Source organism: Lithobates pipiens, unplaced genomic scaffold, assembly GCF_037356315.1.
Source record: "Lithobates pipiens isolate NorthernLeopardFrog02 unplaced genomic scaffold, aLitPip1_a1.2 Scaffold_16, whole genome shotgun sequence".
Taxonomy (NCBI): Eukaryota; Metazoa; Chordata; class Amphibia; order Anura; family Ranidae; genus Lithobates; species Lithobates pipiens.
Window position 1 is genome coordinate 536,557,957 of NW_027507748.1, and position 27,368 is coordinate 536,585,324.

Consider the following 27,368-nt stretch of genomic DNA (forward strand, 5'->3'; position numbering starts at 1 on the left):
ACTCCACCCACTGAGCTCCGGACAACAGACCCACCCACAGAGACTGTAGTTTTTCGGGTATCATAACAGACAGAGGGGAGACATTTGACAGGTAAGGATACATGGAGGAGCCATATATATCCTTATAGATAACCACTATGGCAGTAGTTTCGAAAGGATGAGAGCGGGCTTACATCCACTTTAAAGAAGAACTTTACCACTAAGGCTTAATGTACATGGGAGGTTTTACAACCTCTCCTGAACAATTTAAGTGTAAAAACATCCGTTTTGCCATATTTGCGTTTTTAGAAGCATTTTTTTTCTCAAATATTCAAAAAATAAAAACACCTGTAAAAAAACACGAGTTTTAATGCATTTACAGGCTGTTACAGGCATTTGCCGTTTCAAATGCCTCTGAACATCCATTCTGAACGCATTTTTTTTGCTTTTCAAAAAAAGCTTCTAAACTCTTCTGCCTGGAAACAACTATAAACAACTCTGTGTACATGTACTGATAAAATAACAGAGGAAAGTTCAGGGGCAACTTAAAAAAAAGCCCAACTGCTCCTAAATGTCCGTTTACCAACATCAGTGTACATGAAGCCTAACAGTTTAATAACAATATATGTTTAACAAAAGAACATACATTGCACAATAATAATTATGCTACCAAGCTTAATGTATGTTGTAAATTACCTCCAGCATTGCTCCTGTTTCTTCTTGTTGGAGGCCACTATTTTGTTAAAGCCTAGAGCAGTCACTTCCTCATTGAGAATCCTCCCCCTCTCCTTGGTCTCAAATGTATGTCACTTTCTTCAAATAAAATAAGTACATTTCTATTCTTGCTAGTATGTCTTGGTGTAAACCTAGTACACACCAGTAGTTCTTTTTGTTCAAACCAGCAAGGCTGACAGTTGAGGAGCTGCTCTAACTATCCAACATTAATACAGCGATTTCCTCTGCTGTTGTGTTCTGATCTCCCCCCCCCCCCCCACCCCCCACCGCCATAACACTCCGGTCTGCGCTCTCAGCCATTGGTGGATTGACTGCAGTACACAGGAGCCAAATGTCGGCTGGTTTCTATTAAACAGACCAGTGGCTCTCAACATTCGGCCCATGTGTACTAGACTTTAGCTAGAGGGGAAGGCAGACTGAAGCTGTACAGTGCTGAAGCATAAGGGATAAAGGAGAGAGAATCAGGGAGACAAGATAAGACCCTATCCTTATAAACTTAACTCTTTTGTGTCTTCTGGTAGCAGAATTTGTCCTTGCATCTCTCCTGTTTCTTCCCCCCCCCCCCCCCCCAATCCATGTTCCCTTAGAATAGTCTGTCTAATTCCTGTTGCTTTCTTCCCTATTAAGCAACAGTAAATCCTAAAGCTGTCAGCAGATCAGCTCCCAGTAGCTCTGAGTTTAGGCACAGTGCTAAGAATAGAGGGCAACTGAGCCAGCCTGAAGTGATCTAGCAGGACTTTTCTGACTAGAGTCCCACTTTAATGGTAAGGACATTGGTTGTTATAAACGTTTTACATTTGGTCGTACATGGGTCCTGTTTCTTTGAGGGGGGGGGGTAACAATTCCTTCGGTCGTGCCATCATGTGTTTATGTGGAAATACAAAATATTTATATTCATGTGCATTAGTCTAAAAGATATTGTGTAAAAGTGGAAAAAGTAAAATAGGAGTCTATAGCTACATAACCATTATTTTTCTTTCTTTTGTAAGCATGCACTAGAAAAATGACAACTGGATGCTATTGACAATATTATCAAATTTACATTTCTTCACCATTGTAGAACACTTAGACTGTATTGCATTTTTATTTTCCAGATTAAGAATGGAAATTGAAGACAGCACTGAATTGTTTAGTACGCAGGCCTCTCCATCTGATCCAAACAGATCTGCAGTAAAGTGTGTTTATCTACCATAGTAAAATATATTACATGCACACTTGGGGCACATCTCCCAGTTAATTGCCTAATGGACATTTTATTTGTCTCCTACAGTGGCCAAGTGGAGTTACAGATGTCTCCAATATTGCAGGTATTGATTTACATGTCCCATAAAATGTTGCATAGTTTGTTTCTAAGATTTACCATTAATAACATTGTCATGGATAAGGCTATAAAACAAAATGAGTCATTACCCCCCATATTGCAGGCATTGCATTCTTGTGTTTTCAAGTTCTTCAGCATGCAGGATAGAGCTTTTTACTAAATAATTACTTTTAACATACTAATCCTTTAAATTTGCTTTCAATGATAGAATGACGCACTGAATGAGAATGAAGCATGCAATAACTCAGAGGAAGAGGTGGGTTATATGTGCAAACTTACATGTGCTTATATATGTAAATGATTTATATGTCTAATTTATAATATGTAGTCCTTTTAGATTGTTCTTATTTAAATAGATTGCTCCTACTTAGTTTAATCCCATCAATAGATATTTTTTAACGCGGTAGTAAACCCGCTGACACTTTTTTTTTTTTTTTTACACCTGTAAGGAAAAAGGCATAATGAGCTAGTATGCACCGCATACTAGCTCATTATGAAATACTTACCTTAGAACAAGGCATCTGTATCTCACCTGGTCCACGCCGAGGTAGCTGACATGTTGCCTCGGCGTGTCTTCTGGGTATCGTGGCTCCAGCGCTATGAGTGGTTGGAGCCATGATGTCGTCACTCCCGTGCATGCGCGCAGGAGACTTCTTTCCGGCAAAGTCAATTGTCTGCCGGGCTACAGTTACAATTTTCACTATACAACCGCTTTAAGTATTTTATGATTTTGCACGCATTGGGTGCCATTATTTTTAAATGAAACCCCAATTCATTATTACAGTACCTGCACTAGTCTTCTCTGGAGTGTTTTGTAGCAGGACAATCCTCGAAGTTGATTGATTCAGCTCGTAGCCCTGGTTCACATTGGTACGATTTGACATGTCAAATCTGCGGCAATTGCCAGCATTTGCGACAGTGCAGCGATTTTAAAAAGTAGTTTGTGTACTACTTTTTTGCGATTTCGGGCTGCAATTTACAATGACATCTGTGCAGAAGCCTGCACAGGTGTCTCTTAAATCACAGCCAAAATCAGGACTGGCATGCGGGAGTAAAATTGTGAGAGTTCAGCTAAACTCAGCTTCATTCCCGCAGCTCAGTGTGAACCTGGGCTAAATCTTAGTGCTGGACTGCAGCTGTCAATGACAGCGGATGTTTCCAGCACTATAATGCACTCAGCATGCAGCCTGCTGTGGACCAGAACTGATTAGAGGTCTGGAGGACAGCGGGTCATACACTGATTACTGCACGGCACCTTGTGTGAACAAGCCTTAAAATGTAGTATGTGAGGAAGAGTTTAGTGGTCTGTAGGTTGTATGTATTTGTCCCACAAATACCCCCTCTTAAGTGCAGCAAAAGCGCATGTAGGTCAGAAGTCCTGGAAACCTCTCATATCACCTCTGGTAAGTCCCAAACTTCAAGCACCTTAAGAACCAGAACTCTGGATATATCCAGAAAGGAAGAAAACCATATAGTGAAATATGGCTATAAACTGATAATAAAGAAATGGCACCTGTGCAACTAGTGCCACTCTGTGTAAAAAATAAATAAAGGGTATCCACCAAACACTAGCCTTCATCCACATGTAATGCACACTCACTGCCATAAATGCTGCCAGGTGACTGTGCAGAAATAGAGGATATGGATAACTGCAGGCATCAATCTGGAATCACTTTAGACTCTCCTTAATACATTCTCCAGGGGACAATACTCAGCTTGTAGTATACTAGACACCGTAGGCAATGAAATAAAGAAATTTCATATAGTGTAGTATTTATTGTAAACAGTAGCAAGAGTATACAGATAACAGCATAGCAAACAAGATAAAAACAAGCTGCCAAAACTTACATAAATCTTCCCCCACACGGACCTCTGCTGTGACAGCGTGTTCTCACGCTACAAGCTCCTTCAACGCGTTTGGCATGAGTGCGTCCTCAGGGGTAGCCTGGATTTCGGGTGAGTTAGAAATCTGGCTGATTTGAACATTGGAAGATCATTCCATGTTTTTTTTCATCATATGGACATTATGAACTTTTCATCATTACTTTATATGTTAATATAGTTTTGCCATTGTTTACAGCACTGCAATTTTAGATTTCTACTCTGTTTTTGCTGCCACCATCTAGTAAACACTTTAAATATTACGCTCAGAGAGGAATAGCTTTTAGTCCTCTTGCACACTGCCACCTGAAAACACTCAGGCATACAGATGTGTTTTTTTTACTGATCTAAATGCAGCCCATTGTTTTCAACATGCCTGTACACACAGGCATGTAAACATGCATTGTGTTTAGATCATTAAAAAAAAATACAGAAATCTGAGTTGCCATCAGTATTTTTGCGTGTATACGTGCAAATGCATGCAAATCTCTTGAATATGCCACACGTCATTAAAATAAAGCTAGACACATTTTGTATGATTGCTTTTGACAATTTTTTATCTGCCAGGAATGTCTGAGGCTGCATTCACACCTGAGTGTTTGAAAGGCAAGTGTTTTTACCAAGGTTTTTGCCATGATATTATTCAGGTCACCAATGTAAAAAGCAGAAAACCGCCTGTAATCTGCCCTAAAAAGCTCATATTCTCTTTTGAACTTAAGGCGTTTTTCAGGTGTTTTGCTTCAGGTGACAAAACACTCAGATGTGAACAGGTGAAATGAATGGGATTTTGCTTGTTAGGCATTTTTGTGGGCATTTTATGAGCTGAAAATATTCATGTGTGAATGCAGCCTGATGCTTATACATTAGTACAGTGTGTCGAAGAGGCCATAATGGCCTTATAAATTTAGTAAGTTTGAACTTTTGAAAACAATCAAAAACATTAAAATACATCAAGATGCATTTAAAAAAAAAATTCACATAAAGATGATAAAAACACAGCATGTAAAGCAGACAATCATGTTCGTTCCATAGGGCAGCAGCGGGTGACATCATGCGTAGCTCCTCCCCCGTACGAGTTACGTTCAATCAGAACTTCAACGTCACCAGACTCTTACCCCCTTCCCTTTGTTAGCAGACGAAGGCGTTTGGGGAAGGGTGGAGGATTCCAGTGACGTTGATGTCCATGACGTCACCGAATCTCCGACGGAACTCCCCGATGACTCGGAAGCTGGCAGAGAGGTGAGTACCGATCAAAAGAATTTTGCTTGATCAAAAAAATTAATCGATTAATCGAGGCATTCATCTTTAATTTCCAAAGTCCTAAAAAAAAAACATTTATCATACATCATGGGACACAGAGCACCATAGTAATAACTATATGGGTTATAGGCCACCTTTAGATGAACGAACACTGGCATAACCAAGAAGGAAACATAAAGTGCCCCTCCCTATATAACCCCTCCCATACCGGGAGTATCTCAGTTTTTCCCCAGTGTCTAAAGTGTTGGTCATGGTTGACGAAGTGCTAAACGAGCTCTGCTAAGTAATCCTTCTCCCCTTCTCCTGCCCTTGACCTTCCAGTATTGGAGCAACAATGGGCAGATGATATTGGGGTATCTTTGAGAGAAGGAGGTTCAGATGACTCCTCTTTGGAGAATTCAGCATCTGAACCTTTCTCAATTGTGCAATCGCAGAAATTGCTAATCCAATCCCTTATGGACTTGGTTCATTTTGGATATAAGTTGCCAGAGGTGGAGGATGTTTCCTTGTTTTCCCTATGCACCCATTACTGGAGCAACTGATTTATGCTGATTAGGATCACCCAGATAAGCAGTTTTCTCCTCCTAAAAGATTTTAAATTCTTTATCCTATGGAGAAAAAGGTCTCAGAGATAGGAATTGCCAGCAGTAGATGCGGATATCTCCTCTGTGAACAGGAGTTTTGTACAAGTATGTAGTGATCCAGCTGATAAGTTGGAATCTCTACTTAATGCCTCATTTGCTGTAGATGGTGCGGTAGTACAACCTGCAGTGGCAGCAATAGGCATCTGTCAATCCTTTCGGGGTGAATTCAAGCAGGTTTAACCACTTCAATACAGGGCATTTATACACCTTCCTTACCAGACCAACTTTTAGCTTTCAGCGCTCTCACACTTTGAATGGCAGTTACTCAGTCATGCAACACTGTACCCAAACAAAATTTTTATATTTTTTTTCATACAAATAGAGCTTTCTTTTGGTGGTATTTAATAACCACTGGGTTTTTTATTTTTTGCGACATAAGTGAAAAAAGAGCGAAAATTTTGAAAAAAATAACACTTTTTTTTTTTTAGTTTCTATGATAAAATTTTGCAAATAAATAATTTTTGTTCATAAATTTGGGCCAAAATTTATACGGCTACATCTCTTTGGTAAAAATAACCCAAATTAGTGGATATTATTTAGTCTCTTTGAAAGTTATAGAGTCTACAAACTATGGTGCAAATCATTGAAAATTGATCACATCTGATTACACCTGATGTACTGATGGCCTATCTCATTTCTTGAGGCTCTGAAATGTCAGGAAAGTACAAATACCCCCCAAATGACCCCTTTTTGAAATGTAGACAGTACAATGTATTTAGTTAGAGGCATAGTAAGTTTTTTGAAGTTGTAATTTTTTCCCACAATTCTTGGGAACAAAGAAGGTTTTTTTTTACAAAATTGTCATAACAAGTTATTTCTCATACACAGCATATGCATACTTCCAATTACACCCCAAAATACATTCTGCAACTCTTCCCGAGTATGGCGATACCTCATGTGTGGAACTTTTACACAGCCTGGCCACACAGAGAGGTCCAACATGCAGGGAGCACCGTAAGGGGTTCTAGGAGCGTAAATGACACCTCTAATTTCCTAACGACCTATTACATTTGTGAAGGCCTTGGAGCACCAGGACAGTAGAATTACCCACAAAATGACCCCATTTTGGAAAGCAAACACCCCAACGTATATTCTATGAGGCATAATGAGTCTTTTGAACAGTTAATTTTTTTCCACAAGTCTTCGGAAAACGTGGAAAGAAAATGAAAACATATTTTTTTTTTAAACAAAATGGTCAGTTTATAAGATATTTCTAACTCAAAGCATGTACATAGAAAAAATTACACCCCAAAATGCATTCTGCTACTCATCCTGAGTATGGTGATATCACATGTGTGTGACTTTTACACAGCGTGTCTACATACAGAGGCCCAACATGCAGGGAGCGCCATCAGGTGTTCTAGGAGCATAAATGACACCTCTAATTTCGACCTATTACATCTGTGAAGGCCCTGGAGCACCAGGACAATGGAATTACCCACAAAATGACCCCATTTTGGAAAACAAACACCCCAAAGTATATTCTATGAAGCATTATGAGTCTTTTGAACGGTTCATTTTTTTACACAAGTCTTCAGAAAACGTAGAAAGAAAATTAAAATCATTTTTTTTTTTTTTTTACACAAAGCTGTCCATTTATAAGCTATTTCTAACACATAGCATGTATATAGCAAAAATTACACCCCAAAACACATTCTGCTACTCCTCCTGAGTATTGCGATACCACATGTGTGACACTTTTACACAGCCTGGCCATATACAGAGGTCCAACATGGAAGTGGCACCTTCAGGCGTTCTAGGAGCATAAATGACACATCTCATTTCGTTCCTACCTATCGCACTTTTGAAGGTCCTGGAGCACCAGGACAATGGAATTACCCACAAAATGACCCCATTTTGGAAAGAAAACACCCCAATGTGTATTCTATGAGGCATGGACTGCAAATAGGTACTCAGGTACTCTGACGGGCTGGTGACAGGTACTTTGTTACTCCGACGGGCTGGTGACAGGTACTTTGTTACTCCGACGGGCTGGTGACAGGTACTCCGTTACTCCGACGGACTGGTGACAGGTACTCCGTTACTCCGGGCTGGTGACAGGTACTCGGGTACTCCGACGGGCTGGTGACAGGTACTCTGTTACTCCGACGGGCTGGTGACAGGTACTCTGTTACTCCGACGGGCTGGTGACAGGTACTCTGTTACTCCGACGGGCTGGTGACAGGTACTCTGTTACTCCGACGGGCTGGTGACAGGTACTCGGGTACTCCGACGGGCTGGTGACAGGTACTCTGTTACTCCGACGGGCTGGTGACAGGTACTCTGTTACTCCGACGGGCTGGTGACAGGTACTCTGTTACTCCGACGGGCTGGTGACAGGTAGTTTCAGACGGAATTTCATTGGCTCTTTACTGCGATCGGTGTTGGGCCATGTCAGGATGACAAGCCGCATCCCCGATCGCCGCTCTGCACGCGCCCTAGGCACGATCGCTGTAGCGACACAGTATATGTGACCGGCTGTGATTGGACACGGCTGGTCACATGTATCGGGGGGGCTGGCAACTACACAAATCGGGGATGGGCTGTGTCCCTGGGGGCCCGCAGGAGCGGCGAAATACCGAGGCCATCATATGACGTCCACCCAGGATGGGAGATCCCATCTGTGGCCATCATATGACTATGGCTGGGTATTGAAGTGGTTAAAAAAAGAAAAAGTTCCTGCTCAAACTCATTTGGGTGAGGGGAAAGGTCCTGCGATTCTCAAAATCTGGCAGGAACAATGTCAAGAGCAGAGGGATTTCTGCAATTTTTTCTGTAAGTTCCGAGAGCCCGGATGGCTCAGTCTGCTTTTGATCTGAGGGTCTGGGGTTGGGGTCCTTGGGCTGCTGATGGGGCAGTCTTTATGCAAGAGTTTCCGTCTCCTCGGAGAATGTTCCTAAGGATCCAGAGAAAGAAAATAAGTCTCTCTTTCTGGCCTCTGGATCAGCTGTTATTCTAGTCGGTGATATCAGAGGTTCCCTTAGTGGAACAGGGTTTTTTCGGCTCAAACCTTTTAAGGTTCCAGAACCAAACAGAGAAGTAAGACCCATTCTAGATCTTGAAAGATCTGAATCGGCACGTAAACATCCAATCCTTTCATAATTCGATCGGCTGTGTCCATCCTGCAAGGAGGGGAGTTGCATATCTCCATGTGCCACAATTTCCCGCTTACCAGAAATTCCTGTGGTTTGAAATATAAAATTATTTTTTCCAGTTGTGGCCCTGCCATTCGGCTTAGCCACAGCACCACGAGTGTTCTGAAAGATTCTGGCGCCTCCTTTTAGCCAGGGTAAGGGCTCAAGGCATAGCGTTCCTAGCCTATTAGAAGATCTATTTTGAATAGATCATTCAGTCTCAGGTCTAAAACCAGAGTCTGATCTCAGCCGTAAATATCTGAAATCTCAAGGTTTGATTATCGACCTAGGAAGATTCTCCTTAAAACCATCAAGGAGATTATGGTACTTGGGGGCTGGTTATAGATACCATACAGAAGAAGGTATTCTTACCCCAGACAAGAATCAGTTCCATTGTAGGACTAATTCAACTTCAAATCAAACCAAAGGAAAATTCCTTAATTCGGCTGTGCAGAAGATTTTTAGGGGAAATGGTGGCCTCCTTCAAGGCCGTCCCTTATGCGCAGTTTTACTCCAAAATTGCTTCAAAACACCATCCGGTCAGTCTGGAATACAAGAGATTCAGGCCTTGTTTGTTTCCAATACGCTTGCCTTCCAGCATAAGTCAGAGCCTAAATTGATGGTTGTTATCCAGCAAAAGGGAAAATATTTTTTCTGCAGGGTGTTAACAGATGCCAGCCTTCTAGGCTGGGGAACAGACCTGGAAGGGGATTCTGTCCAGGGGAGATGGAGGATCTTGCCTATCAACTTTTGTGGAAGTTTTCGGGCAGTATGTCTGGCCCTAGAATCTTGGACGATCAGACTATGGGACTGTCCTGTCAAGATTCAGTCTGATAAAGGCCATGCGGTGGCTTACATCAATCACCAGGGGGGCATAAGAGGTTGTGCAGCCCAAAGAGAGGTGAATAATGTTCTAGCTTGGGCAGAACACAACATTCCTTGCCTATCGGCAATTTTCATTTTCAGGAATTGGGAATTGGCAGGCGTACTACTTGAGTCGCCAAAAATTATTTCCGGGAGACTGATCTCCCCCCCCCCTGAAATCTTCCTAGCGAGATTTCAGAGATGGGGTATTCACGTCCAGATTCATCAACAAGGTCAACAACTTTATGCCAAGAACAAGGGGTCTGCTAGCAGGTGGAGCAGACGCATTAGTCTTCCCATGGGATCAGTTTTCACTGATCTATGCGTTTCCTCCAGTTCTGCTACTTCCGCGCCTTCTCCGCAGGATTAAGCAGGATTCAAAATGTGGTTCAGGTTCAAGATGTGGACAGGCAGCGTCAAGATCTGCTATTTTCCAAATGGATTTGTCAAGTAATTGTTCAAGCTTCAGCTTAAAGAAGAAAGATCTTCCTTCTCATGTTAGAGCACACTCATCCAGTGTGATTAGTGCCTCTTGGGTGGTGCATCATAAGGCCTCTATGGCTCAGATCTGTAAGGCCACGACTTGGTCTTCGGTTCATACGTTTATCAGATTTTATCAAATCAATATTAAAGGTCATGAGGATATTGCCTTTGGGCGCAGTAGGCCGCAGTATGAGTCCTGGCCTCCTGTTTTTGTTCTGTCTCCCCCCCTTCAGTTGCCATTGCTATGGGATATCTCACCTACCCTGTTTCCCCTAAAATAAGACCTAGCGTGATTGTTGGTTATGGCTGCAATATAAGCCCTACCCCCCAAATAAGCCCTAGTTAAAGTCCTCGTAGGTCTTATTTTCAGGGTAGGGCTTATTTTCGGGGGAAACCTGGTAGGGCTTTTTGGGGGGTAGGGCTTATATTGCAGCCAACACAGACAATCACGCTAGGTCTTATTTTAGGGGAAACGGTAGTAATTACTATGGCTCTGTGTCCCCTGATGTAAGAAAACAAAATAGGATTTTTATAACAGCTTACCTGTAAAATCCTTTTCTTTGATGTACATCAGGGGACACAGAGGTCCCTCCCTTCTTTGGGATACAATTGTATTGCTTGGCTACAAAACTGTGGACTCCCAGTAATGGGAGGGGTTATATAGGGGAGTACACGCCTTTAGGGGTGTGCCAGTGTCCAGCACTTGTCGGTCCGATATAACCCACATAGTAATTAGTATGGCTCTGTGTCCCCTGATGTACATCAAAGAAAAGGATTTTACAGGTAAGCTGTTATAAAAATCCTATTATTTTACAGCAGAAATGCAGCCGTGTCAGCTCAGAACAGGAAGTTAGGGGCTCACTGGATGTCTGGCAGATCAGCAAGCATTTTTCTGTTCTTACAGCATTTTTAAAGAGACAAAACATGGGGAAATATGCCCTTATAGCATATATGTACTGAATACTGCGTGTTTTATTTTATTTTGTCTTTTTTACCATTACTATTTTTTTTGCCTAGCCAGGAATTGAGGGGGAATCTCCACGGTAAGACAAAGGCCAGAATTAAAAACCTAACTTACCTCATAGTGTATAAAAAATAAAAAAATAAAAACCCCTAATGTGCTTAGGCTACAGTCATACCAAAGTTGCACAATTTTTTTTGCGATTTTGGCACATGACATTGATGCAACTTTTGAGTGTGATTTTGATCTGACACATCAAAGTAGGGCAGGTGCTTTTTCAGAATCACTGCAACTTTTAAGTCCACTAGTCTAAATGGGTGCCATTGAAAATAATTGCGACTTGTCATGTACAAAATCACATGACAAGTTGCACAAGTGGAAATGGAGCCTTAGTCTGAAGTTGTGCTCTAATATTGATTTTGTGGACTTGACGTAGTTTACACAGTTCAAACGTCTTAAATCACTTCTCTGATTGACTTTACCTTTTGCTTGCTCTTTAAAGGTTATTTAATTCCAAATAATAGTAATATAGAGCTAACTGGAGAAAATATGTATTTCTTTAACTTTGCAGGATGAAAACAATACTCCTAGCATGTCTCCAGTACACAATTCTGTGGCTTTTGGTTTGAAGTCTCGATCTGGTAAGTTCAATCTCATTAATTATATCTATTTGCTCCTTATGGTCAAATGTATTTTAACCACTTCAGCCCCGGACCAATAAATACCTTAAGGACCAGAGATCTTTTTGCAATTTCGCACTGCGCTGCTTTAACTGGTAATTGCGCGGTCATGCAATATTGCACCCAAACGAAATTTGCGTCCTTTTCTTCCCACAAATAGAGCTTTCTTTTGATGGTATTTGATTGCCTCTGCGATTTTTTTTTTTTGCGATATAAATGGAAAAAGAGCGAAAATTTTGAAAAAAAAAGATATTTTCTTCTTTTTGTTATAAGAAAAATCGAATAAACTAAATTTTAGTCATACATTGAGGGCAAAATTTATTCAGCCACATGTCTTTAGTAAAAAAAATGTCAATAAGCGAATATTTTTTGGTTTGCGCAAAAGTTATAGCGTCTACAAACTAGAGTACATTTTCTGGAATTTACACAGCTTTTAATTTATGACTGCCGATCTCATTTCTTGAGGTGCTAAAATGGCAGGGCAGTACAAATCCCCCCCAAATGACCCCATTTTGGAAAGTAGACACCCCAAGGAAATTGCTGATGGGTATGTTGAGCCCATTGAATATTTATTTTTTTTGTCCTAAGGGATTGAATAATGACAAAAAAAAAAATAAAAAAAATTTTTTTTACAAAAAGTTGTCACTAAATGATATATTGCTCACACATGCCATGGTTATATGTGGAATTGCACCCCAAAATACATTCTGCTGCTTCTCCCGAGTACGGGGATACCACATGTGTGGGACTTTTTGGGAGTCTAGTCGCGCACGGCACCCCGAAAACCAATCACCACCTTCAGGATTTCTAAGGGTGCAAATTTTTGATTTAACTCCTCACTACCTATCACAGTTTCGAAGGCCATAAAATGCCAAAATAGCACAAAACCCCCCCAAATGACCCCATTTTGGAAAGTAGACACCCCAAGCTATTTACTGAGAGGCATGTTGAGTCCATGGAATATTTTATATTTTGCCAAAAGTTGCGGGAATATTACAAACTTTTTTTTTTTTGCACAAAGTTGTCACTAAATGATATATTGCTCACACATGCTATGGGCAGAAGTCAAATTACACCCCAAAATAAATTCTGCTGCTTCTCCCGAGTACGGGGATACCACATGTGGGGGACTTTTTGGGAGCCTAGCCACGTACGGGACCCCGAAAACCAAGCACTGCCTTCCGGATTTGAATATAAAATGCTATAAAAAACAAACTAACCAGAGTCACCCGTAACACTTATACGGTGATCAGTGGTGAAAGGGTTAACTAGGGGCAATCAGGGGGTTCAAATTTTTATTAGGTAGTATATGGGGGTCCCTGGCGCTATATAAAAACCTGACGGGGAACCTAAATAACTAACTGGCTAACCAGCGTCACCAGTGACACTTATACTGTGATCGCTGGTGAAAGGGGGTGAAAGGGTTAACTAGCAGCAATCAGGGGGTTAAAACCATTATTGGGTAGTATATCGGGGTACCTAGCGCTATAAAAACCTGGCGGTGAACCTAAAAAAATAACTAGCTACCTAGCGACACTAGCGACACTGATGCAGCGTTCAGAAAAATTATCGCTTAGTGACACTGGCAATAGGGGGTGAAAGGGTTAACTAGCGGAAATCAGGGGGTTAAAACCATTATTGGGTAGTATATCGGGGTACCTAGCGCTATAAAAACCTGGCGGTGAACCTAAAAAAATAACTAGCTACCTAGCGACACATGCAGCGATCAGAAAAATGATCGCTTAGTGACACTGGCAAAAGGGGGTGAAAGGGTTAACTAGCGGCAATCAGGGGGTTAAAAACATTATTGGGTAGTATATCGGGGTACCTAGCGCTATAAAAACCTGGCGGTGAACCTAAAAAAATAACTAGCTACCTAGCGACTGTAGCGACACTAATGCAGCGATCAGAAAAACGATCGCTTAGTGACACTGGCAAAAGGGGGTGAAAGGGTTAACTAGCGGCAATCAGGGGGTTAAAAACATTATTGGGTAGTATATCGGGGTACCTAGCGATATAAAAACCTGGCGGTGAACCTAAAAAAATAACTAGCTACCTAGCGACACTAGCGACACATGCAGCGATCAGAAAAATGATCGCTTAGTGACACTGGCAAAAGGGGGTGAAAGGGTTAACTCTAGGGGCAATCAGGGGGTTAAATCTTTATTGGGGGGTGATAGGGGGCTACCCTGGACCTAACACTAACTGTCCTGACAGTTTTTACTGTCACAACTGACACTGAATGCATTGATCAGTAAAGAAATGATCAATGCAATCAGTGACACTGTGACTGGGGGGGGAGGGGGGGCGGGGGGGGGATCGGGGGGGGTTTGTGTGCCTGTGTGTACCTACATGTCAGTGTAGTGTTGGTGCACACTTACTTTTACTGTTCTCCTCGTAGTCCGGTCAAAAAGACCGCCCCGAGGAGAATGACATCACTTCCTCCTTCCTGTGTAAACAATACACAGGGGAGGAAGCTTCTCATTGGCCAGGAGCGATCCAGAGGGGGTGGCCGAAAACCAACGGCCATCCCCTCATCACGGAGCGCTCCTGGACCGAATCGGACCGCCGTAACCAGCGGGAGGGGGTCCGATCGGACCCCCCACCCGCTGGAAGGCAATCACGTAGATGTACGTGATTATGCCTGCCTGTGCCATTGTGCTGACGTACAATGGCAATACGGCGGTCCTGAAGTGGTTAATCAGAATGAGTGAACAGTATAGAATAGTATGTAGTCTATTCATTTTTGATTGCATTCCTGAATTGGCATAACCTACAATCAAACAGATCAATGGATGGACTCCTTTCGGTGTTAAACCTTGGTAATAGATGGGTGCTTGTAGTGACTGTAGCAGATGCAGCAGCATTGAACAAATCACAGTAAAATAAGACTTCTAGTGCAAACATATGCACTAATTTATTAGTACAAAGTTACATCAGTCAAATGAGCCAACATTTTGGGACTTTGCAGGGTCCTTTCTTCAAAGCAAAATAGTGGTTGTTTTATCATATATTTTTTTAAATAATATAATCTCATATGATCATAAATTATTCCATAATCAAACTGTGTGACTGTTACGGTATGAGTAAGCTCTTTACCAAGTGAAACAAGTTAGTTTCTGTACCTATTAAAAAATACATTAGAGGCCTCCAATACAGGAATGGCTCCCCCTCTTCTTTTGAAGCTGTTGCAGAGTCCATTCACGCTTCCAGGTATAACCACTCACAGTCCAGAGATGTACCAGTACATCGCTAGTCCTTGTTGAGCATGCACGTGTAATCGTGCATTGCAGTGCATTGTATGCCAAGCTGCGTAAAAACATGTAACAGTGCATACAATGCTACGTCAATATGCTTTTCCATTGATTTCAATAGAAATGCATTTGCGTTTTAACTAACTAGAGTGAATGCAGCCTAGTAAGTAACTAAAGCGAAGTTCAAGAAAACATTTTTTAGAACCATTTTGAGTAGGATCACACCAATTCCCACTAGTTTTCTGCAGTTACAAATTTCATTCCCTTCACCGCCTGCTAGAAAAATCTGGTGAGTTGTGGCACAGTCATAAACTCTACTGTGTACAAATACAGCACTCTGCATAAAAGCAAATTTATTCATGTATGTTGCTGTTCACACACAGCCAGCATTCATGTATGTTGTACCGTATTTATCGACGTATAACATGCACCTTCATTTTAAGAGGGAAGTTTCAGGATAAAAATGTTTTTTAAAAATAAACCACTTTGAATCAAAATAATGGTCAGTGCCCATCAATGCAGCTTGATCTGTACCTATCTGCAGCCTCAATGCAGGCTGATCTGTGCCCATCTGCAGCCTCAATGCAGGCTGATCTGTGCCCATCTGCAGCCTCAATGCAGGCTGATCTGTGCCCATCTGCAGCCTCAATGCAGCCTGATCTGTGCCCATCTGCAGCCTCAATGCAGCCTGATTTGTGCCCATCTGCAGCCTGATCTGCGCCCATCTCTCAGCTCTCATCTCGCCATCTCTCATGCATGAAATTACCGGGCTGTTACCTCCTGTTTACTCGGCTGTCAGTCGGTAGTCACATACACAGTCACGCCTCCGCCATTGGCATTGGACCAGCTCCTGTGAGTGACAACACTGGTCCAATGCCGGTGGTGGAGGCGGGACTGTCTGTGACTGCCGACTGCTTGGTAATGATACAGAGCCAATGATACAGGAGATGACGGCTCTGAATTTCTGGCGGCGCTCACCCCCTCCCCTCCCCCTATCGGTGTAAAACACGCAGCCATGATTTGCCCCCTATTTTCAGAGGGAAAAGGTGCGTGTTATACGCCAATACATACAGTATTTAATCTGCAGTTGGGGGTTAGAGACTCAATTTAGCCCTAGCTGCAGGTTAACTGCTTTAGAGAAAACCTCTGTCTAGGTGTGAGCTTCTGCATACATGAGTAAAGTTGTTTTTACATTGAATATAGTATGTTGCCATTTTCCTTTTGTATAGCAAAGGAATTGGCTGAGACTGGGCAGTTCTCCAGATCATCACCACCTATGTTTGGATTATTTAGCCTAGAGATCAGCCTGGATTGCCTAAGACAGTGCATTTTCTGAATGCAACAGGACAGATGTCTGCTGAAAACCAGGATCCCCATCCTAATTTTTACTACCCACTTTTTCTTGAAAACCACTTTAAATAGTTACTGAAATCAGAGCACTTGATGTGTTGGATTCAGCACTGCATAGTTATATAGTTTGTAGTATTGCACAGTGTTTAGGGGATTTAATGATCCCCATAGCATTAAAAAAAATGTTTTTTGCATAGTAGTGTGAGCAGAGAAAAACTGTTTCATTTGAGTTAATCCATACATGTCCATATACAGTACAACAAGTGGTGTGATGCACCATAAAGAGAATTTCAGAATGCCTGTTTTTGTTGATTTTAGGGCTTCAAATGCCTGAATTGTATCTCTCAGTGAATGCTTAATTTACTACATTCCAACAAAACCCTATTTACACTACCATGCTTTTATACAGTAATGTGACCTCATGTAGTTATAACAATAAAGTTGAAATAATGCAAAATATGCCATGCTATACTGGTTACATTGTGTGATAAAGATTTTCTAGTCAAAGCTCAAAAAACAAACAAAAACAAATGCTGTGTGCATGCATGGGGAATAAGTGTATTCAGAAACAAAAAAAAAAAGAAAAAGGAAGGTCAGTACCAGAGAGATCTGGTACATTTGACTGATTTTATATGGTTTTGTTAATATTTGATGATATTGCTGTGGATCCAATATTTCTTTAAATACGTTTTAATCAGGTATGTGATTTTGAATAATCCTTTTGATATGTTTAAACAATGTTTGTATTTATCCGGTAATCGGTTGATTTTTAAATAGTATTTTTTACATTTTTGTATAGTTGCTTTATTTGCTGTCTAAACCTACACTGCATGTTTTGCTCTTTGTAAAATAATTAAATGGCAATCTCTAAAGGACAAAGGGAAGTGAAGGGGAATGCTGATGAGTGAAAATGATTTGCAAGAAGGTGGACCTGTATTTACAGAGTAATCGTTTTTTTTTGTACTTCGGTAATGGTATTATAAACACACATGAATGTGTGAGTAATTCTAGCACAAGTCCAAAAATAGGGAGAACTGGCCTATTGCTGTAATGTACTTGAAAACCTAAACAATGCATATTACAGTGCCTTGCAAAAGTATTCACCCCCTTGCCATTTTTCGTGTTTTGTTGCCTCACAACCTGGAATTAATTGTTTGAAGATTTGTATCATAATTTACAAAACAGGCCCACAACTTTGAAGATGTTTTTTTTTTATGTTTATTGTGAAGCAAACAAATAGAACAAAATAACAGAAAAAGTCAATGTGCACAACTATTCACCCCCCCTAAAGTCAATAGTTTTGGAGAGCGACGTTTTGCGGCTATCACAGCTCCAAGTCGCTTTGGATAAGTCTCAATGAGCTTGCCACATCTTACCAATGGGTTTCCCCTTAAACCACTCAAGTATTGCTTTAGCAGTGTGTTTGGGGTCAATGTCCTGCTGGAAGGCGAACCTCCGTCCTAGCCTCAAATCACACAGAGTAGTACAGGTTTTGCTCAAGCAAATCCCTGTATTTAACACCATCCATATTTCCCTCAACTCTGACCAGTTTCCCAGTCCTGACTGCTGAAAAACATTCCCACATCATGATGGTGTTCTTTGGGTGATAAGATGTGTTGGGTTTGTGCCAGACATATCATTTTTCTTTGATGGTCAAAAAGTTCAAATTTAGTCTCATCAGACCAGAGCACCTTCCTCCATACATTTTGGGAGTCTCCCACATGCCTTTTTGCAAACTCAAAATGTGACTTTTTGTTTTTTGCAGAAAGTAATGGCTTTCTTCTGGCCACTCTGCCGTAAAGCCCAACTCTGTGGAGCGTACCGTCTCTGCTGTGGAACTCTGCAGCTCCTCCAGGGTTACCTTAGGTCTCTGTGCTGCCTCTCCGATTAATGTCCTCCTTGCCCAGTCTGTGAGTTTTGGTGTGTGGCCGTCTCTTGGCAGGTTTGCTGTTGTGCCATGTTCTTTCCATTTGGTTATGATAGATTTGATGGTGCTCCTGGAGATCATCAAAGATTTGGATTTTTTTTTTTATAACCTAACCCTGACTTGTAATTCTCAACAACATTGTCCCTTACTTGTTTGGAGAGTTACTTGGTCTTCATGGCAGTGTTTGGCTAATGGTGCCTCTTGCTTAGGTGTTGCAGCCTCTGGGGCCTTTCAAAAAAGGTGTGTGTATATGTAATAGGTCATGTGACACTTAGATTGCACACAGGTGGACATCATTTCACTAATTATGTGACTTCTGAAGGTAATTGGTTGCACCAGAGCTTTTTTATGGGCTTCATAACAAAGGGAGGGAATACATACACACATGCCAATTATAATTTTTTTCGGAAAAATAGTTTATGTATATATCTTTCTAATTTTACTTCACCAACGTAGACTATTGTGTTCTGATTCATCGCATATAATTCAGATTAAAAAAACATTGAACTAAAGGCTGTAATGTTACAATATAGGTAAAAGGCCAGGGGTATGGTGAATACTTTTGCAAGGCACTGTATGTGTAAGATCTACTAATATCATTCTCCGTTTTGCATCTAGAAGTTGGGGTGCATTTAAAGCAATTAATAAAGGGGTAAGGGATACTTTAGCAAAATTAACGTGTTCTTGTCTGTGGTTACAATTTAAAGATACCTTTATGATTGCAAATGTTGATGTCCAGTATAATTCAGTTCTGATCATTTATTTCATGAAGGTTATTACTATTTTTTATTCTACTAAAATGAGAAAGAGAAAACCATAAAGAAAAACCTGCTAACGCATGGCCCACATGGGTCATAATGTGTGCTGATCACTAATGTGGCTTACAATTTATTACCTTATCCTATCAGCTTGAGTTAGGTACTGAATACTACTTGTATTTAAACTTTTTTAGTGAAATATTTTTCCCATTTTTGCTTCAGATTAAGGTACTTGACAACTCCACCCAAAATGAATTTGTTTTTTGAACAAGACCTGCAACTTATTTTAGGCTTCCACCATGTCTTTGATGATATCTGGGTACCTGGCATTACTACATGTGTGAAATTTTTAACTGAGCTACTCCTCTCACTTGCAACAAATACTGTACTATAGTCTCTGTGTATTCATTTGAAGAATCCAGGGAAATAGTATCGCATTTCTATATCCTATATTCTATTCTATATCCTCTAGTGCAGTGGTCATCAACCCTGTCCTCAGGGCCCACTAACAGGCCAGGTTTTATGTATTACCTTGGGGAGATGCAGACTAGAATATAGCAATCACTGAGCAGCAAATGATATCACCTGTGATGTATTTCAGTTATATTGCAAACCTGGCCTGTTAGTGGGCCCTGAGGACAGGGTTAATGACCACTGCACTAGTGCAAAGGTGCCCAAGGCTTTATTGGATTCTCCATAGAAATACATATTGAGCTTACTTGAGCAAATGACAATCATGGATTGGCTAAAATACCAAGCAGCCATTGTCATTTAAGTCAGGGATGGGGGTAGATCCTTCTGCGGGAGTTGGGTTGCGTCCTTCTGGACAGTTGTAAAAATATAGGGCCTGTTCTATTCTAAAACGGAATTGCACTTCCCACAGAAACCAGATGTTTATTTTTCAATCCAGCATATTAATTCTGGTTTGTATTTTTTCAAATGAGTGTGTTTTTAATGTTTTTCTTACATACTATGGTGGCCATGTGATTTATTCTGGTCCTCTTTTGCCTTATACGGACCTCCTCTGACACCCCCTCTCCTACAGACCCGTCCCTCACTCTTCCTATCTCCTTCAACAAAATTACACAGGCACAAAATTGGGACAGTTATAACAAGGACATGGCACCAGAAGGAGACATTGACAATGGTAGGTCACTATGGATTGGTATTGTGGGCTGCATGTCTTAAGGTGGAATGTGTTCATGCTCCTCTCACTGTGTCCATGCAGCTCATTGTGTAGTTCTCACCTTATTGTTTGATAACTCTTGCCACGTGCATTATTTTGAATGTGTATATCACTCTGTATGTTTTCTGTGTTTCACAGAGCAAGGTGATACATCCCAGTTTAGTTAAGTAAACAGAAAACCTATTTCGCAGCTGTTATTGTAACATACAAGGAAATAATCACCATATTGGGGTAAATGAAACCGCAGAAAAACACTAGTATGAGCCTGTCATGTTTTGGGTCATATTGACCTGTTCTGAAATATTTGATCCTCTCAACTGCTGCTGTAAACCACCAAGATGAGAGCTGAGATTCTTTGTTAAAACTGAAATAAAGAGAACAGATGGTGCTGTTACTCTATATACAGTATTTTTATAATATTTAAAGGCCAAATCAGTTTGACATAAAAACTAAACAAGCAATCCTATCAAGTCTTAGGCGCTGTTCATAAGCTGAGCATACTGGATTCCATATTCTTGGCAAAACGCGGGACACGTTTGCGATGCCATGTTTTCTTAATGGCACCACAAACACAGTGCGGTTTTTGCTGTGATTGTCAAGTGACAAAATGCTCTAAAGTTTTTTTTGGAGTAGAGGGAGGCCCGTTCAAATGAATGGTGCCACTCCAAAAAGGAGCTAAAAAAAGTGTGATGCAGCAGCTGTCACTGCGCTACACTTAGGTGTGACTGGAGCCTTACCGTATACATGTTTGAATAACTTGCCCACTTGGTTATTCTAGGGCCATTATAAAGGAATGGATTGCATGACTTCTCTCAGTATAACCAATCACTTTGGCTATAGATTACACATGTAAATGACCAGATATAGGCCAACTGCCTTGTGATGGCCTGTTCTACCCCAGTCAATAGCAGTTTAACAATCCTTAAATGTGGTGGATGCAATATAATTTGTATATGCTTTTTTTCTTTTATGTTCATCTTTAATCTGGTATTTTTCCACTTCCTTTAACAGACAAAGCTGTCCAGCAAAAGTAGCAGTTTAGAGGGTTGAAACAAACCATTTACCACTGACAGGGGTGCTTATATTGGTCAGCTTTTATTAGTTTATCTAAAACCTTTATCAAAAAAGGAAAAATAATAACCTATTGGTCTAACTTTGAGACTTTGATCCCGCACTATGGTGTAAAGGTGTATGATAAACCCCACACTATGGTGGGTGTGCTGTAGGTAGCTGACTGCAGTATGATCACCCTGTGTGTAGGTTAATAAAATACAAAATAAAATGTGCAGTGCTGCCTAAATTACTAAAACCCCTTTCACACTTGGGGCGCTTTGCAGGAGCTGCAGCACTAAAAATAGCGCCTGCAAAGCACCCTAAAAGAGCTGCTCCTGTCTCTCCAATGTGAAAGCCCGAGGACTTTCACACTGGAGCGGTGCGCTGGCAGGACGCTAAAAAAAGTCCTGCTAGCAGCATCTTTGGAGCGGTGTGTATACCGTTGAAATCAATGGGCAGCTAGCTATATCGCCGGCAAATTGCTGCTGCTGCAGCGCTTTGCAGGTGGCTTTAACCCTTTTTTCAGCTGCTAGCGGCCGAATTGCTTTGCAAAATTGACGGTAAAGCGCCACTTTACCACCCATCGCCCCAGTGTGAAAGGGGTCTAAATCTCCATTCCAAATACTGTAACTGAAATCTAAAGTGATCCGTGGTACTTTTGAACAAAACGCCTGTATCTATTGTAAATCTGCTAGTGCATTGCAACACTACTCTCTCCCCAGATTGGCAATGCTACTGACCAAGGGTGGTTTAGGTCTTCATTCCATTCAATCAAAAATCTCAGCATGCATGCTAGTCATTGTCATTCTGCAGCACTACCACTGAAAATGTTGTTATTATATTGAAATAAAGATTAGGCCATATTTTGCCAGAATTTTCAGCTATGCTGTACAAATTGAGGACATAACAGAGCTATTACAGTGACGTTAAACATATAAAAATACATACAGCACTGGAAACACTTTTATTTGAAACAATATTGCCTGGCAATATGTTTAGGAGCAATTCGATTAATATATGCTTAGTTAAAATGAAATAATATTTGTATACTGATGAGGAGAAAATGACATATAAGAAAATTATTTACATAATAATGGCTCATGCAATATACTGTTCAAAGCACCAAATTGTGGAGATTTACAAAAATTGGTGCACACAGAATCTGGGGCAGCTGTGCATAGTAGCAAATCGGCTTCTGGGTTTTTGGCTGGGTTCACACTTGTACTACATGCGCTCCGACTTTGGAAGCACATGTCGCATGACATGTGTAAATCAATGGTTTCCTGTGAGAGCTGTCTAAACTGGTCCGACTTTGAAAAAGGTTCCTGCACTACTTTGGTCCAACTTTGATCCTACTTCAGCCCATTGACTATCATCAAAGTAGGATCCTTGTCCTAACTATCTGACTTGTGACATCTGACATGGTGATTACAGCAGCAGTAAAAGGAATTTATGTCACACTGGGATTGTTTTGATTGGCCAAAGGACAACTCAGACTATCACAAAATTGGATCAAAGTAGTATCCTGTTCATTCAAGTTGGATGGAAGTAGGACCGATGTAGGACAGATGTAGCAGGGCAAAGTAGGATGATGGTCGAACAACAGTCGTGTAGTATCAGTGTGAGCCCAGCCTCTGGTTTCACACTGGTACAACACGACTGTTGTAAAACTGATTTTGCACTCTCCAGCTTTAGTAAATCAACTGCTGTGTATCTGACACACTGGGGTTTAACTTTTAAAGTCAACAAGCGACAATAATAGAACCACTAGCAGGTTGTGAGATGGAGATGGATGTAGGAATTTCTGTAAATTAAAGCTAAAAATTCAGGCAAGGAGACATTTAGTCAAAGTGATCAGGATCGGCAGAAATAAAGTTCAGTTGCATTTAACTTAAAAGCCTAGCTATGCTTAAGAATTGGCAGCCAGGATTTGGGGGTATGGTGCATTTACAGACAGGGAGCACTGCGTTTGTGCAGCCCTGAATGTACTTATGTGTACAGCGTGCATTTGTACATTAGTAGCATATATCTGTACAGTGGGGCTTAAAGTGTTACTAAACCCACAACAGTAAAATCAATCTGTATGTGCAGTAAAGCATGCTTGTTATACCCACTGTGGAACATAAGGGGTTAATCCTCTGCATTGTGTATGAAGGCTGTTTTATCCTGTCTTCTCTGATATTACCCTTTTTCCACTGACTCCAGAGCATGCCTGAATAAGACAGAGCCTTTGGAGTCAGTCTGCACATGCTCAATTTGGTATGTATTGCTAGAGAGTTTTTTGTTTTTTTCTTGGGAGAGTGCATGTGATCAGCACAGGGCCAATAAGCACTGTCCAGCAGAGTCAGAAGTCCTGATAGGACAGCCAGTTCAATATGAAAATGCCTTCTACAAGCTTTAACCAGACACTGATAGAAGTCACAAGACTGCTATATACTGCTGATCAGAAAAGGCATTTAGCAGTTTATATTTACTAAAATAATTGCATTTCCATGTTCCGTGGGAGACCAAATATAGTGAATGTAGAGTCCTGAGTTTAGTTAACACTTTAAGGACCGAAGCAGGCCATGGTCTGTTGTCGGAGGAGGAGCAGACTTAGTGGACGATGAAGTCGAAAATGCCTGAGCAGAGTTGGAGCCACTGACTGTCTAGCAGACAATGCACCCTCAGCTGTCTGCCCAGCAAAGGACTGTACCACAAACCTGACCTGTAACTGGTTACTATATATTTAAGCAGATAGGCAAGTTACTTACCGTATATACTCGAGTATAAGCCGAGATTTTCAGCCTCTTTTTTGAGGCTGAAAGTGCCCCCCTCGGCTTATACTCGAGTCATCGCTGTCTGCCCGCTCGATCAGCGTGTCGAGCAGACAGACAGCGGCCATTCTAGAATTCAAAAGCCGCGCCTCCGGCTCGGCCTTCGCCTGTGATAGGCGGAACACTGAATTTCCCAGCAGCCTGTGTTCCGCCTATCACGGGCATCGTCTCATCCTCGTACTACAGACGAGGATGAGACGATGCCCGTGATAGGCGGAACACAGGCTGCTGGGAAATTGAGTGTTCCGCCTATCACGGACATCCGATAGGCGGAACAGCAGTCAGTGGGAAATTGAGTGTTCCGCCTATCACCGACGGAGGCGCGGCTTTTGAATCCTAGAATGGCCGCCGACGAAGAGCTGAAGGACGGAGGCTCGGCTCGGGACGGGACGGGCCGGGACGCAGGCTGGACGGGACGCAGGCTGGACGGGACGCAGGCTGGACGGACACAGGCAGGCTGGACACAGGTAGGCTGCACGGACACACACACACACACACACACACACACACACACACACACACACACACACACACACGGATGCATGGACACACACACACACACACGGATGCATGGACACACACACACACGGATGCATGGACACACACACAGGGATGGATGGACCCACAGGGATGGACGGACACACAGGGATGGACAGGCATGTCTCACCCTCGGCTTATACACGAGTCAGTAATTTTTTCCAGTTTTTTGGGGGTAAATTGGGGGCCTCGGCTTATATTCGGGTCGGCCTATACTCGAGTATATACGGTATATGAGTAGCATATCCGTATACAGTCTTTAGACCATTATTAAATGTATGATATACAGTATAGGGCTGACACTTGGGTAGCTCTGTGCAACTTATGGCCATGGCAGACCTATATGCAAATTATATACAGTATGTCTGACCGTGGTACACAAGTGTATGACAGGTAAATGCCACCTGTGCTTTGTAAGACATCTTTCACTATAGTTGATGTAGATATGAATGATGGAAAAGGACCAGTATACTCAAGGGATGTAATGTGTTTTGATAAATCAAGGTTTTTAAGTAGTGGGGGACAAAGCAGCACTTGGAGTAGCTTATTGTTATCATCTTCATCATATAACTCTGTCATCTGCCGTTGCACTGTACAAAGTAATTAATACAGACATCAAAAACATTTGCTCAATGGCATAAAAAGAAAAAGCAGCATATAATATAAATCGGATCCATTTACAATACACTATATCCCTCTAGTGGTGGATCATGTTATTGCGACCTTCCAGAAAAAATAAATATCTCTAAATTCCTAATGCCATCTGAACTACTATATGCCAGTGGTCGTCAACCCTGTCGTCAGGCCCACTAACAGGCCAGGTTTGCAAGATAACTGAAATACATCACAGGTGATATAATTTACTGTTCAGTGATTGCAGTATTCTAGTCTGCATCTCCCCGAGGTAATACATAAAACCTGGCCTGTTAGTGGGGACAGTGTTGATGACCACTGCTATATGCCATCCTGACAACGATGTTTGCACACATTTTAGGTGAGTTGCAAAACCAAAATCATCATAATACTTTAATAAGACAGACAGCATAACATAAATATTGTCATAAATACATAAATAGGGTATAAAACATTATATGTGAAAGAGAGCAAGAGGAAAGAAGCAAAGCAAGTTAAGAGCTAAGATGCCACAATGTTGCCTAGACCATGCTGTACTCTGTTTTTGAGGTATCTCACATTGTGAACAAGGCCGACAAGGCTGAAAAACATTAACATCTGCTGTATGAACATTGCGTCTTGTATGTAGAAAATTATAAAGCTGAAGATTTTTTAAGAGCATGTATGAAGTTGCAGATCGTCCTTTTCTATAATTGTAGCAACACACAGCCAAAAATTCTTTCTCCTACTCTAGCAAAAATTCCTTCCTAATTTGTCTCCCTACCTGCTTCAAGAATCCCTTTCCCAGAAAAACCTCCAAGCAACAAAAAAATCCCTCCCCCAGCAAAAATCCTCTTTCCTCCCCACCAGCAAAATCCCTGTTCCCTAGAAACACCCGTCTCCCCCATCAGCATCAACCCCCCCCTTCCCTTGCCTAGAAAATTACCTCCTTCAATTTAGTAATTTACCAGACCTCAGATACAGCAGCATTTGACAGATTAGGCCTCGCCGTTCTAATTGCAGTAAAAAAAAAATATATATATCCCTTTCTTACTTAGATATTTTACCCTGGGGCACAGGACAAAAAGGGTAATACAGTATCTCGAAAAAGGGAGTACACCCCTCAATTTTTTTTATATATATTTTATTATATCTTTTCATGTGACAACACTAAAGAAATTACACTTTGCTACAATGTAAAGTAGTGAGTGTACAGCTTGTATAACAGTGTAAATTTACTGCCCCCTCAAAATAACTCAACACACAGCCATTAATGTCTAAACCGCTGGCAACAAAAGTGAGCACACCCCTAAGTGAAAATGTCCAAATTGGGCCCAATTAGCCATTTTCCCTCCCCGGTGTCATGTGACTCATTAGTGTTACAAGGTCTCAGGTGTGAATGGGGAGCAGGTATGTTAAATTTGGTGTTAATCGCTCTCACACTCTCATACTGGTCACTGGAAGTTCGACATGGCACCTCATAGCAAGGAACTCTCTGAGGATCAAAAAAAAATAATTGCTGCTCTACATAAAGAAGGCCTAGGCTATAAGAAGATTGTCAAGACCCTGAAACTGAGTTGCAGCACAGTGTCCAAGACAATACAGCGGTTTAACAGGACAGGTTCCACATGAGTGCTGCCAGCATTGCTGGAGAGGTTGGAGGGGTGGGGGGGGGGGGGGGTTCAGCCTGTCGGTGCTCAGACCACATGCCGTACACTGCATCAAATTGGCTTGCATGGCTGTTGTCCCAGAAGGAAGCCTCTTCTAAAGATGATGCACAAGAAAGCTTGCAAACAGTTTGCTGAAGACAAGCAGACTAAGGATGTGGATAACTGGAGCCTTGCCCTGTGGTCTGATGAGACCAGGATAAACTTATTTGATTCAGATGATGTTAAGTGTGTGTGGCGGCAAACAGGTGAGAAGTACGGACAAG

General features: G+C 41.5%; 1 protein-coding gene across 3 annotated transcripts in view; it reads left to right on the forward strand.

Annotated features, from left to right (window-relative positions):
* LRCH1 (leucine rich repeats and calponin homology domain containing 1) overlaps positions 1-27,368 on the forward strand; it is a 310,046-nt gene that overhangs the window by 224,914 nt on the left and 57,764 nt on the right. Inside the window, exons 12-16 of one of the 3 annotated variants that reach the window (XM_077483249.1) lie at positions 1,809-1,889; positions 1,985-2,021; positions 2,244-2,291; positions 11,834-11,903; positions 20,277-20,378. In XM_077483249.1, coding sequence (XP_077339375.1) covers positions 1,809-1,889; positions 1,985-2,021; positions 2,244-2,291; positions 11,834-11,903; positions 20,277-20,378 — 338 coding nt within the window. The remainder of the gene's footprint in view (positions 1-1,808; positions 1,890-1,984; positions 2,022-2,243; positions 2,292-11,833; positions 11,904-20,276; positions 20,379-27,368) is intronic. The other 2 variants (XM_077483250.1, XM_077483251.1) reach the window with 2 other exon arrangements.